The sequence below is a fragment of the Semicossyphus pulcher genome, unplaced genomic scaffold, assembly GCF_022749685.1.
Source record: "Semicossyphus pulcher isolate SPU_LCO1_2020_fin unplaced genomic scaffold, fSemPul1.0.p SCAF_15, whole genome shotgun sequence".
NCBI lineage: Eukaryota > Metazoa > Chordata > Actinopteri > Labriformes > Labridae > Semicossyphus > Semicossyphus pulcher.
In genome coordinates this window covers 13,282,899-13,302,025 of record NW_027211659.1, presented here as the reverse complement: position 1 = coordinate 13,302,025, position 19,127 = coordinate 13,282,899, and the positions used below count along the sequence as shown (strand labels likewise).

General features: G+C 37.7%; 3 protein-coding genes across 3 annotated transcripts; 1 reads left to right on the top strand and 2 right to left on the bottom strand.

The window, feature by feature from the left end:
* Nucleotides 1-24: 24 nt before the first annotated feature.
* Nucleotides 25-4,583, bottom strand: LOC138592462 (poly(A) polymerase type 3-like). The gene is made up of 11 exons (XM_069663277.1): nt 3,769-4,583; nt 3,443-3,509; nt 3,247-3,328; nt 2,971-3,080; nt 2,829-2,882; nt 2,618-2,729; nt 2,393-2,482; nt 1,567-1,705; nt 1,269-1,341; nt 1,050-1,170; nt 25-879 (listed from the first exon to the last, which is right to left on the bottom strand). Exons 1-11 carry the CDS (start codon nt 3,960-3,962, stop codon nt 686-688), a joined length of 1,236 nt encoding a protein of 411 aa, XP_069519378.1. The 5' UTR covers nt 3,963-4,583; the 3' UTR covers nt 25-685.
* Nucleotides 4,584-11,694: 7,111 nt separating this feature from the next.
* On the top strand, nt 11,695-17,084 carry ssb (small RNA binding exonuclease protection factor La). Its single transcript, XM_069663773.1, has 12 exons — nt 11,695-11,779; nt 12,947-13,013; nt 13,103-13,206; nt 14,001-14,175; nt 15,137-15,244; nt 15,329-15,432; nt 15,520-15,591; nt 15,680-15,722; nt 15,803-15,943; nt 16,024-16,210; nt 16,311-16,427; nt 16,533-17,084. Exons 2-12 carry the CDS (start codon nt 12,954-12,956, stop codon nt 16,610-16,612), a joined length of 1,191 nt encoding a protein of 396 aa, XP_069519874.1. The 5' UTR covers nt 11,695-11,779; nt 12,947-12,953; the 3' UTR covers nt 16,613-17,084.
* mettl5 (methyltransferase 5, N6-adenosine) lies at nt 16,557-18,673 on the bottom strand. The gene is made up of 7 exons (XM_069663774.1): nt 18,450-18,673; nt 18,255-18,369; nt 17,951-18,135; nt 17,713-17,795; nt 17,292-17,343; nt 17,176-17,225; nt 16,557-16,749 (listed from the first exon to the last, which is right to left on the bottom strand). Exons 1-7 carry the CDS (start codon nt 18,547-18,549, stop codon nt 16,708-16,710), a joined length of 627 nt encoding a protein of 208 aa, XP_069519875.1. The 5' UTR covers nt 18,550-18,673; the 3' UTR covers nt 16,557-16,707.
* Between the last annotated feature and the right edge of the window lie 454 nt (nt 18,674-19,127).

Here is a 19,127-nt window from a genome sequence, read left to right as displayed (position 1 = left end):
GAAAAAGTTTCAGTCAAACCAGCAGGTTTATTGAAACAGGACAATATAATAAATGCAATAGAAATTACAGAAACAATAAATATATTTCAGACAGAACACATGAACAACTGATTCGAGCAAAACATTTCTTTGATAAGTTTAACAACTTATCAGAGAAATGTTTCTTTGATAACAAGCTTCATCCAATTTCATTTCATTACAGCAAAATCTACTCTGCTAATCCATAAAACAATCACTATTATATTATGGTATTAATTTAGGTCTGATTTACAGAACGTGTGAATCCGCACAGAGACAGACAAAGCTTCATTTAAACCAGCATTAAACAAGTACAATCGGGTACAAATGTTCGTCTGTCACACAATAAATAAATAAGTAATGACACCAATAATAACCAGCAAGTTTGCTAAATCAGTTTTGCACATTAATCAAAAAACAGGCATTCAAGAAGGAACGTAACATGCTCAATAAAAACATTTTAAAAATAGTGTGCGTATAGTAGCCTATTTTAAAATGTAAATACAACTTGATGCAACATAAAGCACAGTGTAATAACAAATGGATTCAAGTCAACTCAGAGTAAGCCATACAGTACATACAATACAGTATATAAAGAGTACAGAATGCAAATAAAACTTTTGTTTTGTTACAGGGTTCACAAGCAAATCTATTCTTTTAAAAGTCATCAGTTTTCACAGACGTACATGTTAAATATATCTAAATGATAAACAGTAACTAAAAAGAGTGTGAGTGTGTAAATCCTCCTTTTCCTCCTCAGACTATGTAATACATACTTGCACTGCTCATATAAGTTTGAAATTTCAAACAGTTGTGTCCAGCTTTCTTTGTTCTGCCGGATGTCTTCAGTGATTGTGAAGCCTGTGAATGACAAAGGGAAACTTGTTAAAGCCTTAATACTTTGTATACTCGGTACAATCAACAAGAAGTTTGAATAAACTTCATACAAAATGACAGCACAGTCACTGAAATTCCTGGCAGATTGATTTTGTGGTCAAAGAGGAGAGAAAATCAGCTGAGTGATAACATACCTCTCTTGAACTCCTCATTCATGATGGCCAAGGTGCAGCGAGTCACATTGCAGGCGGAGTTCTGCTCTGGGTATGCTGGCGAGATGATAGGCATCAGGTGGGCGCGGTCACCTGGATTACGCTGGAAACGCAGATTAACACAGTATTTTCAGTTTATCTGTGCTTTTAAGGACATTTGATTTTATGTTTGCAACTTAAAATGCTTGTGCGAGGCCTTACCCTCGGATCCCACACAGGCAGTTTGCTGACGCGATACTCATGTTTCTTCAAGGCGATTGGGATTGGCCACTCCCTGATAGAAAAACACAACATTTTCTCAACATCATCTCATCCTCTTTTGCATTTTTCAATACAAAAGATTCTCATGCAGCAACATTTTCAGAGCGAAAGATCATAAAAACATGTCATTATCTATTCCCACTCATGGTCAAGTAAAATTACCCAGACTACCCCCGACTTTCAGCCCATTTCAAGTTTTTTTTCACTTATCATGGACACCAGAAATTGAACAACTCACCACATGTCGTAGACTTTGAAAAACTTGTTGACCAGGGTGGACGCCGTAGCGTTTGGATAAACCTGGCATATTCGGGCAACCATTATGGCCCATGAAATGCCACCCAGGAATCCCAGCCCGTCGGAGGAAATGTTACGCCCTGAAGAGACACACGAGGAGGAGAAAAGGGATTAAGGCCCAGCGCTCAAAATGTTTCGTAGTTTTAACAACAGCCTGCTCTGATTTCTCTCATATAACTGCCTCCTTGTACTATATATACATATAATATATCTCACTATTATATTTAAAGTTTGCTCCAAAAAGGTGTAAAGTTTGGGGGAAGTGAATACAAATACAATAAACTATATATGTACAAAGCAGGATTACAAACACTATCAAACAGAAGACCTACACCTTACCCTGCCTTTAAGTATTATAAGAAGTCTCCACGCAGACACAGTAAACATGTGCATTGTATATTTCTGCTAAATTGCAATTTGGCTGGTAGCAAATGTCGACACCACAGACAGTTGCATTTGTTTGAAATATTGTACATCTATATAAAATACTGCATTGTGTGTTTTTTGACAGACAGTAGAATATAAGCTCTGCTCATTGATGTTTCATTACATTGTGTTCCTTTTTTTTTTTACAGCATAATAAAGTGCATACTAATTAAACTGCTGATGCAAAATGTCAGATAGTACATATAGTGCACTACATGTAAAATAGAGAATGATTTCAGATGCAGTTAATGACGTGTAGTCCGGTTAAGAATTAAACCCAACACAGTGTGTGAAATTGTTTGTGCATATGTGTAATTTTTGTGTGGGATTTTGCAACTCACGTTTGGCCCACAGGTAGATGGCTCTAAAAGTCAGCCTGAAGTTTGACGGATTCGGCACATTTCTCAGGATCTCCTCTGTAAGTCTGTAGCCTATAAAAGAGCATGAGACAGGATTAATACGGACAGCCACGGCAAAAAACAGTCAACCACAAATACACAAATTGGTACACTATTGTCACTGAAGTAAAGAATATACCAGGTATTTATCTTTCATCTTATACTTACCATTGAGACTCCTGACACAATGTTCATCAACGCCCGTTACAAACTTGTCGTCCAGCAGGTTAATATGCTTCGTGATGCTCCTTCGCTCCACCCGGGCAAACACTAAGTCCATCTAGTAAATAACAGCAACACAAAAACAGAGACTTAAACACATGCAAACAAAACGTTAATTAAAGATTGTCGAGGTTCTTTTTTCCTCTAGCTAAATTACCTCAATCCCATCATATATCACATTGATGGCTGGGACGAACGCCTCTTCAACGGGCTATAGAAACAATAATATCGTCAGTCTCTTGTTGCATTAGAGAGAAAAATGTTTGACTTGTGCGAACTGAATCACTTATATGGCATACCCATATGGACTGGACCTCCTTCTGCGCTTGCAGCTTCTGGTAGAATGAGGTGAAGAATTCCTTTCTCTCGAGAAAACCAGGTCCCACACAGAGGGCGTCAATTTTAGCTCCTGTCAAACCAGCACAGACTCATATGAATGCAAAGTAATTTTTGTAATTTATGGATAATTAACAGTTTTATCATATTTTATGAACCAAAGTCACGAGCTGCTGTGAAATACAAGTTGCCACAGTCTTAACATACTCCTAGAGTTTGGTATAGAAACTGTTACATACTTTTCATGTGAGCTCCCAGATGGTAAGAGCCGAAGGGGAAGATCTTGCCCCCCACCTTGGCCGTTACCACTTCAGGCAAGTTCTAAAATTACAAAGTTATAATAAGAATGCATTATCTTTGCAACCAAATGTTTACACTATCATATATGGAGATACTTTTGAAACAACAAGAAAGGTGTATAAAAACACGTCTTACCATACTTAAACAGGTTTCAGTAAGCCACTCTTTATAGACTGACTCCACTTTTTCAATAACCTTCTCACTGCAAAGAAAACACAAAAAGCTTTTTTCAAACAGTGTCATTTTTTTTTAAACAAAACATGCCATGGTCCCTCCAACATGTGGCATGCCACTTGCATTTACTTATTAATCGATTTTTCTTTTTTGAAACAGCCATGAAAGTTGCATAAAAGCAAAGTCACAAAAACACAATAAAAATCTAAAGGTTATTTTAGTTCTCACTATCTAAACTGTACTTTTTACAATATGGAAATAATGAAATGGAAAAAGGTGTGTCATACATGTGCTGAAGCTCCAAGTCACCCTCGAAGATATCATAGGATGTCAGCATGTCAATCATATTTCTTGTCCTCATCAAGTCCGCCTCTTCAGGCAGGTCCACGCTGATTGGAGGAGTGACCCCAAAACATTTGGTCACCGATGGCAGAGCCTTGCTCTGGCTTTGAACAGTTGAACTGAAAAGTGACATTTGCATGTTAGCGCACTAGTCCTGCTACAGACTTGACATAAAGTTTATTACAACTGCACCAAGAAACTTTGAATAAAACTGAAAGAAAACATGTCAACTACCTCCCATGATAAGACATGTTTCTATACCAGTTAAAATCAACATCAAAAATGTACAAGTTACAACAGATTGAAAATTGACTGCATTTTAGATGACCAGTACCGAGCTTAAATCCTTAAAGATGCAAGAAAACACGACACAAGTACTTACAGATACATTGTAGAGAAAAATAAGACGATCGTTTTCGAGTTTGTTCCGACTGTGGAAACGCTTCTGGTACTCTCAGTAACGAAAGGCAGAGTGAGCTGAGTCCAGGAATGAGGTTTGAAACGCGCGCCGTCTAAATGTCAGAATACGTTCTAAGAACGTGTCAATCCAGGAGGGGGAAAAAAAAAACATCACATGACAACCTGCTGGGCTGAATTTGAATTGTTAAAAACATATACTGTAGATGTTTTATTCTAAATATAAATTGTACAGTTGTTTCTGCTTGTGCTTTTTGGAAAATATATGAATGAACATTCCATTTGTTCAAGGACTTCACTTACAGCAACACATGCTGAGTGACATTAGCCAACCATCTTCAGAAGAAATTTTTCAGCGTCAAACAGAAAATGATCACCTACTCTGCAATTCCTCTCACCTCTGTTTTAGTATCTTTAGATCTTTGTTTTTATATGCTTCCGGCAACTTCCATGTTTTGGTTTCTTTTCACTGCTCACATTAGCATCGTTATAGCCGCAGCATGTAGCCTTAACTGCTTATGACTTCTTAATATGTAAACAGGAAACCGTTTGGTAACAAGTTTGCCCTATCAAGTTAAAAGGTGATAATGTGTCTGTTTTTGTTTATACCACGCTTACTGAAAACAAACCCCTTCAGTTGAAAATAAGGCCATACTGTAGCAGTTTCTACTGCTCTGAAAATCAATTCACATGCTTTGGGAGGTTATCTTATACCAAGTCTGAATTCATAACTACAAGCAGGTGAGACATTTTTTCCAGTCAACTGAGTCTATAATAAAAATCACAAAAACAAGATAACACAACATGCTATTAACAAAATAAGCAAATTTAAAATCTGACTTTCACCTTAATCAACTGCTTTAAAATTTCAGATTTGACTGACATCAAACAATTTCTTTGTGTAACGTACTTATTTGTGGTGGAAATATCTTTATTTGTGTAAAAGGAAAACACAAAATTAATCAATTAATAAAAAATATAAAAGGACTGATATTTCTTGTAGAAAGTTGTAGATTTAACTCACAAACCGAGCCTAAAATATATGTAAGAAAAATTAAGTAGATCTGAATAACTACATTTTTTTTAAATTTCACATAAAATTGAGTAGATATGGTTGAAATCCTAAGTAAATATAACAGTAATCTTAAGACAAAACCAGTAAAAGCAAATAGAAGTAATTGAAATATTAAATGGATGCAACTGAAAAAGACGCTATTATGAAACAAAATAAATGTGCTACATTTACTCTATGTTTTTCACTTAATTTAACACATACTGGACTTATGATTAATCAAAATTAAATGTTACCATTACTTTTTTTTTTTTACTGTTTATACCCAATACTTCACTTGAGGTCAATATAGCAAATGAAAACAAAATATAAACAAACCCACTGTACACACATGAACATTTTCATTAATTTTTTATTTAAAACATGACCATAACCCATGCCACCTGGTTACATCTCAACAATGGTAATACAGTTCACAGTTTGTTTCTTACCTCAAATCCCTATTAGATAAATGTTCATCACATTAAGGTTACACAACTTCACTACACAACAAAACTTCTGCATCCTGACAAATAGGAGTCAGCAACTACATACACAGGTAATTTTTCAGTCTCTGAACCTTGTTAGAAAGGTTTCCAGGACCAAGCTCCGGTATTAATTTTTGGAATACCTCAAAACTGTATTTTAGACTCTTGGGGTACTTCATGTCTAGGGCATATGTTAGTCCCAACAAATAGCAGCAGGCTCTGGCAAGAGTTCCAAGACTCCTGAGGACAGGGATGCCCTCAATCACAATCCCAACATCAGTAGGTTCACTGACTGACCCATTTTTGTTCCACGGCAAGTAAATCTTGATCACCTCCTCTTCCAACTCCTCTTGTCCATCGACTGGTTCATCAGTAGCATGCGGCAGACATGGTATACAAAACTGATTAGGACTAACTCTCAGCATGCATTTCACAAGACACACAATATTTATGACCTTGCCTTACAATCATCTGGGATTACATTAGTTGAAATTTCCAGGGTTTCCCATACAATAATTTATTTGGAGGCAGCCTGTGACAATATAATTACAAGCTTCATATTATTTACATTTACATTACATTTCTATTTTTAGAGTACATACACAGATCAAAACAAGGCTTCATACTGAAGTACGAGTGTGAAACAATGTTAGAAAGTGTAACATGCATCACTTCTTGTAAACATTGGCTGGAATAGTTAAGCAGCATTCTGTGCACAACTTTAAAACTCCTGTGAGGAACTTTCAGTTTGTGTTGATTTTGGCAAACCCCTGTGGACAAAGCTACCTCATCCCTTTGCTGATTTTGTCCTGTACATGCTTAAGTGGTGGTTTTTAACAACAAATCTGATTCTGCTTTCTTTAACAGTCACATGTATCACTCACTTAAAATGTTTGCCCTGGAAAACAAAAGGTTAACAAAGGCAGCGTGCAGTTCATCAGTTACTTATTTTTATTCTAGTTCTGTGTTAATTGTTCTGCACCAAAACCACCAAAACAAATTCCTGTGTCAACGTACTTGGCAATAAACCTGAATCTGATTGCTTCGTCTGACACATACCTCCTCGCTAGCAGTTTCAGGTATTAAAAATAACTGCACAGAAATTATCAATTTTGTTGCTGATGGTCTGGTTTGCTTTTGTAGCTCATACAGAGTCATCAGAATTAATTTCAGTCCGTTTCATAACTATCAGAAAACTCCTCACAGGACTTTCAGCTCTAGTAACACTACCACACAACAGAGGCAACATCCTGTGGTGCCGAGTTTATCCACTATCCTGGGGCTTCTGCTAACTAGCCGCACGCTACTCGATCTTTCCATCTACACCTGACAAATGCTAGTTAAGTCTGGTTGTTTTAAATTAAAATAGTTTATGGTCCTACACCAGACCATACTGGTAAAACTGAAACCTATCCAACCCTACTTGTCAGGTGTAACCAGACAGTGCTGTGGGCAGGACAATTAATGAGACCATAGAGTGGTGAGATTGAAAGTAAGCTTATAATACTTACATGACAAACAATAAATAAAACCATAACACCTGAAATTAAATCATATTACATGGTACTTAAAAGTAGGGCTTCAGCTATTGATTTTTTTAGCAATCGATTATTCTACCCATTATTCCAATGATTAATCGAGTAATCAGATAAGAAAATACTTATGCGTTATTAAATAGAAATAGCAAATATACAAAAGAGAAAATATGACAGGTCTCCTAATATGAACAACTAATTGATTATTGATTGTAGTGAGCAGGCTCAGCAGGTGGAGGCTGCCTCTTCAACATGAATAACAAATGTACATTAGACAGTCTTTTGAACGAACAGTAACCCTAAGTTCAGAATGGAAGAGCCAAAGTTTACAAAACATTGTTGTTGGCACATGGTAGTTATTGTTTGTACTAGATTTGCAGTGTGTGCATTACGGTTTAACAGCTTTTTTGATCATTAATGTGGACTTTTTCTGGATAAACAAAAATGTAAGGGTTATATCTGCTGACAGTAGTTACCGCAATCAGTGGACAATTAGCTGTTCATTTTCAGAGACTTGTCCCATTACTTGATCAATCAATGGAATTATTACTCGATTACTAAAATAATTGATAGCTCTAGCCCCAGCTTGTTCCCAAAAAATCAAACAGAGGTAATAAATGTTCATGGGAGCATTATCTAGTGAGTAGACTGTTTTTCAAAATATACTTCTGTCCAGCACAGAGAATTTTTACTTGGATGGATGTGTGTGTTTTCATAGCAGTTGTGCATCCATTTGTAGTCTCATTTATGTTAACAATTATATCTACCACCAACTATAGTTAAAGTAAAAAATGCCCTAAAAAATAATTTAAAAAGATCAAACTCTGTCCAAATCAAGGTGCAAGTAATTTTGCTTATTCGCTGCTTTCCTGAACCTTTATAAACCTGAATAATATACGTACATACAATTAGTTGGGCAAGAGCGCTGTTCTTAAGAGAATACATACAATGCTTTATAAGCATAATGAAAACAGTTTGATAAAAATAGGCAAGCCAATTTACAGCTGCCAGACTGTGGATACAGTTCTGTGACTCCCACATTTTCCACTTTCTGAAATTCCCCCACCCACTACTGTTTCTAGATCAGCAACATGGTATGGTCATAGATTAAACACATTTTAAAAGAGACTTACTAACCTATCGTTATCATTATCTCATGAAAAAACATGCTTGCACATCACTGATAGCTTAATAAGCCAGAGTTACAATCAACTCGATTAAACGTTATTTTACTCTCCTGGTTCACAATCTCCACCGCGGCCTCTCTGCTCTGCACTCCACTCTGTGTGTGGGTGTGTGAGAAGGAACCCCCCTCCCCCACTCCGTCAACTTTAAGAAGAGGACAAATAAGCTAGCGCGTCGCGCCCCATAAATGACAGTTAAACGTTAAAGACAACTCTCGGACATTTTTCCTTTTATTTGGCTCGGACGTTAGAAAAATATGAAAACCACTCTTAAGGTGACACTGCGCTACCCTCTCTGGTCGTGCGTCATGCTCGCTTCTTTGTCGACGCCATGATAGCTTAAGTAAGGACAGCATGGCAGCACGACGGTATTTATAACATTACAGCCTATATAGCTGTTTATGCACTAAGAAACATCAATACATATTGATATTCATCAATCAATATTTAATCACCCTGTTCTAGCTGGTTACTTACCCGGATTTTGAAGTACTACCGCAATGGTGTCTCCTGCCTCTCCCAACACGTTCCCTTCTTCTTCTTCTTCTTTGGTTTTAATTGGCGGTTGGCAACCGACTTAAGGTGCATTACCGCCACCTACTGGACTGGAGTGTGGAGCAGTAGATTGGCAGAAAAATAAAACATAATAAGAAAAACAAAAAACAAAAAAAACAACAAAAATAAAATAAAGAAATAAATTAATATTTATTAACCAAAAAATAGAATATAAACAAAACAGAATAGAAACGAGGAAACTAAATCCTCTCCATCAACTTTGTTTCTTTTAAATATGTCATTAACTGAACAGTTATTCTGTTTAATTCTGTTCTGAGTAGGCTCTCTATATTAAAGCATACCTTGGCTTTCTCTGCTGCCGTTATCAGTGCCCTCCTTTCCTCCTCGTACGCTCTACACTCCAACAAAACATGTTTGACTGATTCAGACTGACCACAGTGGTCACAATTGCCGTTAGGGTGTTTACCTATTTTATGTAGTGTGATGTTCAGTCCTGTGTGCCCTATCCTGAGATGTGTGATGACTACCTCTTCCCTCCGGCTCCTGCCCTTCCTTCGGACCACCCCAACTTGTTTTTGTATATTATAAAGGTCCCAGTGTTCTTGCCATACTTTTCCAACATGTTTCCTAATTATTGATTTACCCTCTGCCCTACTTAACGGAATTTCTATGTCTACAGTGTGTGATTTAAGTGTTTGTTTCGCCAGAATATCTACCGCTTCATTTCCCTCTATTCCTACATGGGCAGGAACCCAAATAAAGCAGACAGTCAAACCCCTCTTGTGTATTCTGTATAGTGTATTATGTATTTCGATTATAGGATCTTGTCTGCATGATTTCATGGTTTTGATGCTTGTGAGTGCTGCCCAACTGTCTGATGCTATTACTGTATTCCTGTAGTTATTTCCTTCTATCCACTCCAAACCTAATTTGATAGCTAAAAGCTCAACTGCATACACTGATAACTGATCTGTGGTCCTTTTCTTAATGTGTATTTTGTATTGTGGAATGTATACTGCAGCTCCTGTTCGTCCAGTATCAGGGTCTTTTGACCCATCTGTGAAATTCATTGTGTTATCAGAGAAATGATTTTCCAGATAACTTTCAGCTACCCTCCCGGGAGAGACTAGTTTATTCTTTTTCAGCTGTTGTTTTATTTCAAAATTTACTGATGGTTCTATAAATAACCAGGGGGGAGTATGTGAGTATGGGACTGTCGGACTGAATTGTATTTGAGCCAAACCTGCTTGCTCTGCTTTTATATTTCCTATCCAGCCAAAACTTGTAAAATTAGAGTCATTATGCTCCCAGCATTCCTCCAGGATGGCTTTAGCTGGATGTGATGTATCATGCCCTTGAAGATTTACCCAATACGCTAACAGAAGTTTAATTCTTCTGATCCTTAACGGTTGTTCACCCATTTCAACTTGAATGGCTGCTACTGGAGAGGATTGAAAAGCTCCACTGCATATCCTTAGTCCCTGTGCCTGCTGCACATCCAGTTTCCTATGATGGCTTTCTGCTGCTGATAAATACCCTATACATCCATAATCTAATGTTGCTCTCATAATGGCCTGATATATATTCAGCAGTGATGTTCTGGTTGCTCCCCAGTCTCTATCTGACAGGCATCTTAAAAGATTGTTGACCTTTTTGCATTTATCTCTTACTGTTTCTAAATGATGCCTCCACGTCAGCTTTTCATCCATCCACATTCCTAGCAACCTTATGACCCTGACCTGCTCAATTGTTTGCCCATATAATTTCAGGGAAATATCTTTGTGTCGTCTAGAAAAACATATGCCTTGTGTTTTTGTAACTGATAGTTTAAAGCCCCATTCATTTGCCCACTGCTCCACCTTCACAATTTCTGCCTGCAGTTTCTTCTGTATATATTCCTTATTCCTCCCTCTTATCCATAAAGCTCCATCGTCAGCATACAATGACTTCCCTATGCCTCTCTAAACATTCTAAAAAATATCATTAATCATAATGTTAAACAGAACCGGACTGCAGACACTTCCCTGAGGTGTTCCATTCTCCACCTGATAACCCAACACGTTCCCTGACGAAAAGGCAGATTTCCTACGAGGACGCGGTGACGGGTGTCAACGTCATGACATTTAGCGTGAAACTTACTCAATATCTTAGGTTATTGTTGAAGACAAAGATCACTGCATTGGATTCAGTAAAACTTGTTGTTTTTGAAACTAATCAGTATAACTACTCCGTTCTCAAATATTTTGAGAGAAAATCACTTAATATATTAGGGATATCTTGAAAATGTAATTTGTTAGTCAGATGCTAAATTCTTTTCATGAAATAAACCTAAACAATTCTTGTAAATGTAAGGCAAAACAAACTGTTGGATTTTTAGGCACTTATTTTGGTGTGTCAAACTCAAACAATCACTTAAGCCATATTCAGAGAATTTATGAAGACTTTGTAACTTTTTGTTTTTGTGATATTTACAAAGCCACTGAAAAAATGTTTAGGGTGCATGTAACTCCTACATGCTTGTTTGCCTCTCTCTCTCTCTCTGAATCAGTGACTGAAATGTCTGCCAGTTAAGAGGTTTTACCTTGTGTTGATTGCCAGTGATGCTGCCGAGAGCCACAATCGCGTTAGCAATAAACGAACCAGTTTTTGGCCCTCGCTGTGCTCCGTAGCACGCAGTTGACTACAACGTGCAACCAGAGAAGTGACTGAGTTAAGACTTCAGGCTTGACATTTTTTAACTGCGGTTAGCGGAGACTGAGCGTACTGTAAGTATAACTTAGTAAGGTGGTGTAAAGGGCTTTTATGGTTTATTGGAATTGCCTTGGATAGGTTCTTGGGTTGATAGTTAACCAAATAACAGAGAGAATAGTTGTTCTCGCTTAGCATGTCTGCACAACATGTTTTTGCTGTAATGGAGTTAACCTGAGTGACTAAAGATTACAAAACCGTCACTAAAGAAAATGTATTATTTAAAGTATCACATAGAAAGAACACGTAATGGCAAAGCTGGACTTAATAGGTTGGGTGAGTTGCCTTTTAACCTAAGTGTTTGGACACAGCATGGCCGGTGTAACGTTTCAGCTGCGTTACAGAGGAAGCTAAGCTAGCAGGTTAGCTATCAAGCTAGCAATAAGAGCAGCGTGACAGCAGAATAAAGGAAAACCCTTTACTGTACATGCATTTAATATATTTCATTAGTTTTATTTGGCTTTTTAGTATTATTCTACTTGGTCAACTTATTTAAGATACATAGCCAGTTGCCCAATGTAGTTTTTGTGCCCTGCTGTGAAACTGCAAAAAAATCACTACTACAGTACAATACACACATTTTACCCCGGCCAGAGCTGCTGTTGCTGCTTGTTGCAGTTAAGAACAGATCTCTAAAAAATCAACAGAGATAAACCTCTTGGTACTTGGACCTGCAGATAATTTTTATATATTTTGTTAATTGCCACACAGCTGTGTCTTAAAGATGGTGATTAGAACTTAAGTTCTGTGCCCTCAATTGTAAACAATCCTCATTAAAGGTTTTTTTTTTGTTTGTTTGTTGAAGTTACCCCGAATAACTCAGAGACCTCTGAATAGCCAGTTTCTATGATGCAACAGTAAGCCATATATTGAAAGCCAGAGAAATGTCACAGCATTCAAGTAGTGGTCAAGTACACAAGAGCATTGGTGTAGAGGAGCGCCACGCAAATGATTTTTATTGTTATCATTATGAAACTGCCTGTCTCTGATCTGAAGGAAATTATTGCATGGCCCTATTAAGGGCTTGCGATTGCCATTGACTTTTCCCCTGAACATTTCCTGTTTTAATTGCTGTTTGGATGTGAAAAATTTCAACGGATGGATTTTAATTGCCTGGCCTACCTGTTAAATTTATAAAAAGAGGAGATGTATTTTCCTAATTCTTTATATTGTTTCCTACACAGAGCAGTCATGGCAGAAAATCAAGCAGAGATGTCTCCAATTGAGATGAAAGTGGCCCGACAGATTGAGGTAATTCTGATTTGAAATGTATATTTTGTGAAAGTCAGTTTAATTTGAATATAAAAAATGTAAATATTTATTTTTATATCCTCCTTTAGTACTACTTTGGGGATCACAATCTTCCGAGAGACAAGTTTCTCAAAGAACAACTGCAAGTTGATGATGGCTGGGTCACTTTGGAGACGATGCTTAAATTCAACAGGTTTGTTATAACGTCTCTTCTATCAATGTCACATTACCTGTTCCACTGAGGATCTCACCAGCTCAACCTCAGGGTCATTAACTAGATAGGGCAAAAATAAATAAAAACGGTGTTAACCAAGAAGTGGAAGAATTTTTCAATTCGCTGATGGGAGGAGTGTAAGAATGGATGTTATTTGATTGTGAATGTAGAGTAAGACGGTGATGACTAATCAGTTCATGGCCCCATTATGACTCATAACAAGCAAGTCCGGATTATCACATGTCTCCGCCCTGGCACTTGTTGTCTACATTTAGCTACAGCAGGTACACACAAAACAAGGTACTGGTCATAATCTAATTTAAGAGGTGTTCATGTAGGGCCATCGGACTTAGAGACGCTTTCCATGGAAATCTTGGTGAAATCCAACTGGAAAAAAATGTATACTTGTAATTTTATGTTGACAAAAGTCAGTGTGAGTCAGCACTTTAACTTTGTAATGAAGCATAATTCTTGGAAGAGGAGTGCAGGAGTAATTTAGAATCTTTCTTACAATTACTCTCAAAAATTGGGGCCTAAAGGTGCTGAGGAAACTCCAGCCATAAGTTATTGTGACATAACTGGACTGGCTGAGACAACTCAAACCGTAGCCCCTGAGTACTGACTTTGTTTTGTACTGTGTCCGTGCACTGAGATGAATAATGCATGCTCATGTAGATAATTAGTATTTACGCATGCTCCTACAGCAGCACTGATATCCATTTTCCCACTTTGAGTTCAGAGTATTTGTTGAAACATCTTTATTCTCTTCTCAGACTGAAGTCTTTAACTGCAGAAAGCAGCGTCATCGTTGCAGCTCTCCAGAAATCAAAGACTGGCCTCTTGGAAATCAGCGAAGACAAGACTAAAGTCAGGAGGTCTCCAAACAAACCCCTACCTGAAGTGAATGATGAATACAAAGACGCTCTCAGACACAAATCCGTGTACATTGTAAGTTTTTAAATTGCTTGCATAGTTACTCAGAATTCTTATGTTGATTTATAAGGTAGACCTAGCTGAACCAATCTCACATCCCATCGGCTACAGTATGACGACGATATAGCCTCTGGGGTCAACGGTGAACATGCCAGGGTCGTGTAGCCGGCAGTTAGCGATAAATGACTTCCAGTCAAGACTTCCTTTTCCGCGTACTGCATTGTTTACAGGAAAAGAAGCAGTATTTCTTGTGATTTACTTTAATTAACGGGTCTTACCTTTGCCAAAATTTCAGCATCAGGATGCAGATTTGTAAAAGTCAAAATGAAGCGTTGTCAGGTCTGTCCTGAAGAGGAGAAGAAAACTACTTTTAAAATGCTCGTTTGTTGAACGGAAGTCCAATCGATCATTTCTGATGCATTCGATGAAGCCGGGAAATCTGAATGGCTTTCGTGACACAGCGTCAAGAGAATTTTTGATCTAGAACGGATTGTTAGCTGAACTTGCTGCAGATGTCTGTTTATAGAGATTAATAAGAAGCTAAATCATTGTCAGATGGCTGCTGATGGGAGCCGGGATGTCATTACGGCGGATTACGTTCCGCCCGCTTTTGCTCTCCACATTGACTGTTTTTCCTGCATACGCCGCAGCCTGCTGATACGTGATTGGTCAATATTACTCGGACTACAAGCGTACTACAAACGGAAACTTGCCAAATCCATGTCACGAAATTATAGCTAAACTAATGTAGTTTAATAAAACAGTCCTGGGATACGTTAACATTACATTATAACCATTATTTATAACTATAAACAATGCATTTCATACACTGTATTTTCACTTAATTGGCTTTACAGATTTTCTTTTCACATTTGTGTAATGGATTGTCAGGTTTCCCTTGTACCTATTGAGATTCTATTCTTTACCTTCAGTCTTCTGTTGTGTTCACATTTTATTTTTCTCTTTTCTCATCTAGAAAGGTTTTCCTCTCGAAACTTCCCTCGATGAGATTCAGGAGTGGCTGAATGCAAAAGGCACCATAGAAAACATTCAGATGAGGAGAACTCTGCAAAGGCAGTTCAAGGTATTTGCTATATTAGGTTACAATTTCAAATGTTCTTGCAGTGAATTTGGGGAGATGTGTTCAACCACTTCAATTTCTTCACAGGGATCAGTGTTTGTCTGCTTCGACTCAGAAGAGTCCTCTAAGCAGTTTCTGGAACGTGAAGACATAAAATCATTCAAAGAAAATGAGATGCTTGTGTTATCAAGGTAGGTTGGAGCTGTGTTAACCATTACTTTCATTTTTAAATAACCCTACATATAATACCAATTATCTCATTGCTCTGCTTCTTTTAGGGAAGCCTATCATGCAAAGAAAGCAGAGGAGAGAAAAAACTTCAAAGCAGAGACAAAAGCAAAAGCTAAACAGTGAGTACTCAAGCAATATCCCTGTCCTAAACACATACTGTATATTGTGGAACATTACTGACCCTTCTCCCCAACAATTATTATTCAGTGACAAGGAACAGCAGCAGAAAAATGCAGAAGACAAAGAAATGGTAAGATCTCTTCAAGTGCTAACAAACTTCTCACTGCGATGAGCTCTGGTCACATAAATAATGCATCACTTGTTTTGTAGGGAGCGCTCCTTGATGAACAGACTGGTTGCTTGTTGAGGTTTTCAGGAGAGCTCGAAGATGTCTCAAGAGAGGACTTTCATGAATTGTTCTCGGGGCACGGAAAGATTAAGTGGGTTGACTTTACAAGAGGGGCCAAAGAGGTAAGCCAGCTCTCTACCACGCAAGTTTCATACAAAGGGTTAAGAGATGTGATGTTAAAACATTTTTTTCTCTCGACAAGGGAACACTCCTGTTCGATGGGAACGCAAAGGAGGCGTTCGATAAGGCCAAAGAGGCAAACGGAGGGGAATTAAAAATCAAGGACAGCAGTGTTACATGGCAAGTGCTCGAGGGTGACGAGGAGAAAGAGGAACTGAAGAAGATAATCGAAGCTCAACAAGAATCCTACAACAGAAACAAAGGCAGAGGTAACGATTATTTTCAAATAGAAGCTGATCAAGATGTTAGATCATGAATTTATAATAAATCTTTGATTTCATGCTGATGCATCTTGTCCATCTGTTAAAGGTGGCAGAGGAAGATCTGGTGGTAGAGGGAGAGGAGGACGAAGGGGAAGAGGTGGCAGAGATCAGGGCAGAACTCAGTACAGGGGCAAAAAGACGAAATTTGACAGCGATGATGATGGTAAGTTCAACATTTTTTTTTTTTTAAGCTTCAAAATTGTAATTAATGGTAAGATATTTATTGATTGTCATTTGTAATCTTATATCTACTTTTCTTTCCCCAAAGAACCTGCAGCCCCAAAAAGAGAACTAGAGGATGCTGATGGTCCTGCAGCAAAGGTTGCCAAAACTGAAAATGGATCTTAGTAACAAGGTCGCACCCATAGTCTCTCTTTTTTTGAAAACCTTTATTATAAACAGTGAAAATGCAGAGGCAACTTAAATTCATTCCAGTCAAAGTGTCAGGCTGTGGAGAATCGTATGAAGTCCACCTGGATGTCAACCTAGAGAAGAATTGGCAACACTTTTTGTCAGTTGTCAGCCTTTTAAGTCCCTGTATATTGTGCCTCTCACATCAGTTGTGTAACTTTTTTCCTTTCTTAAGATGCTTTTGATTTTATCATATCCAACATAAACATGCTCTTTTGACAGTAATTTAATTTCAGCTGACCAGATAGTTGGTTTTGTAAGACCAGTGACATCGAAAATCTGTGTGCCATTGTGTGTTTATTTTTCCTCGTAGATTTCCTACATTGAGTGATGAGAACATCTGCTTTGCTATTTTTTTAAGTTTGCATTTGTGAATAGCAAATAAAACAATTTATAAAAATTAATCAAAGATCTGTTTTGATATGTTTTTACCAAGTACAGCTTCAGGACAACTGGAAAACACTTTTTTGTAAGTGTTATGGGACAGTGTAATAGCTTACCGATTTCTTTTTGTGGAACTTGTAAGATGCTGGCAAGTCATATCTTAGTTCTGCAAGGACAATACAAAATCAGTGTTTCAAAAGTAAAGCTGTAGAAATGATGTTATTATTCTCACCTGCTATTACTTCCATCTTCACACCCCAGTCTGTAGCCTTCTTTTGTATGTGCTGTAATCCAACAAGGAATTACATGTCAGTCTTCATACCAGATATGTACACTTAAGTCTACATCTTTAAAATAAGGACTTGACTTAACTCGAGGCTTAAAAGCAAAAGTATTCCACTCCAGTTTTGCCTTTTCATTTAAAGAGCCATGCATAAAGCTTCATAAAAACAGTTTAACAAGTAACCAACAGCTTTGAACATATATGTTCAAATATTTTAAAACATATTTAACAAGTCTTCAATATGTTTCCTTATGAAGATAATCGAACTGTGACCTGCCTTCAGGGCCTTGACAGTTTACTTGGACTTGCCTCAGATTTAAATCTAATACCACAGTACTGTAAATGTGACAGGTCTGGAAACTAAACTTACCTCTCGTGTTGATGTTTTGTGAAGTGAATACACTGCTGTTTTCGCCATTGTCAAAGCAGCCCGGAGGAACTTCATGTCCATACCTTGAGCAAAGAAGTAAAATTTAACTTTACAGGGCTACACTTACTTAGCGGGACAATTTTCTGGATACTCTACTTTGCAGTTTCCGAGTTACAGCTACTGTTCAAGTAAAAATCCAATTAGGATTAGACTACAGCACTTGAAACTGTGTACTCACCCTGATTGTGTTTTGTCCCAAATGGTGGGTTCATTATGACAGTGTCAAACTTTTTGGCATACGCCTCACCCTCCAGGGAACAGAGGTCACATTGGACCAGATCCAAGTTAGAAATCTCAAATTCCTCTGCATTTCTTTTAAATATGTCTAGTGCGTCATTGTCAATGTCGAAACCGACGCACAATCTGATGAAAAAATAAAAAGAGGGGAATGAGGGATGAATCCGATTTAAAGGTAGAGCAATCATACGACATATTTTGACATGAATGAGAACAATGTCATGAGGTTGGACGGATGCTCTTACCCTGCATCTAGCATCGCAGCCCCGATGCTGAGGACCCCACAGCCGCATCCCAGATCAGCTACTAGTTTACCCTCAATGTCATCAAACGTATTATGGATTGTATAAAGCATGCATGCTGCGGGAAAAAGAATAACGTTACGGGGAACAATGCAAGCTGTCAACAAAGTTTCATTTGATCACACGTTGTCGCCTCACCAGCAATATGAGGACTGGTTGGATATTGCTCAAGAAGGATTTTTGGCTCTTCAAATGCGTCCACTTGCTGTAGGCAACTCTCTAGCTCTTTTAGTTTCATTACTAGAGACTGTGATGTCCCAAACCCGCGTGTCTCCTGTTCAACAACCCCAATGAGTTATTTCAGACGGCTATTCTTCGGCAAAAATCGCCCTAAGTTTGTATTTTGAGCATGGCTTAGTCGACTTCCGTAGGAGCGAGCGCATCAACCAAAACAATCCGACTTGACCCGGGAACAAGTGGTAATAGTTCCTGCCTTAATTTTTTGTTTGTTTGTTTTATTATTTTTTTGTTTTTAAATGCAGTGTTTCAAACAGGTGTTGGGATATAAGTATTACATATATAGAAATGAATAAAAACTTAAATCATAGTTATGTACCTCATTAACTAAAGTGTCTCATAAATTGTAACACATTACAATTATATTTATGCTTTGATTTAATTAATTAGTTATCTACTAAATGGAAAAGCACGTGAATACTTTTGCCCAAACCCACATAGGGTGTGCAGTAAATGCTTTTTTTTTTGTTTTGTTTTTTTAATAGAAATTGTACAACAATATATGGCAAGTGAAACAACATCAGCAGTAGACTCTTTAGAAAACGGAGCACACAATGTAAACAAAATTGTAACCTAATA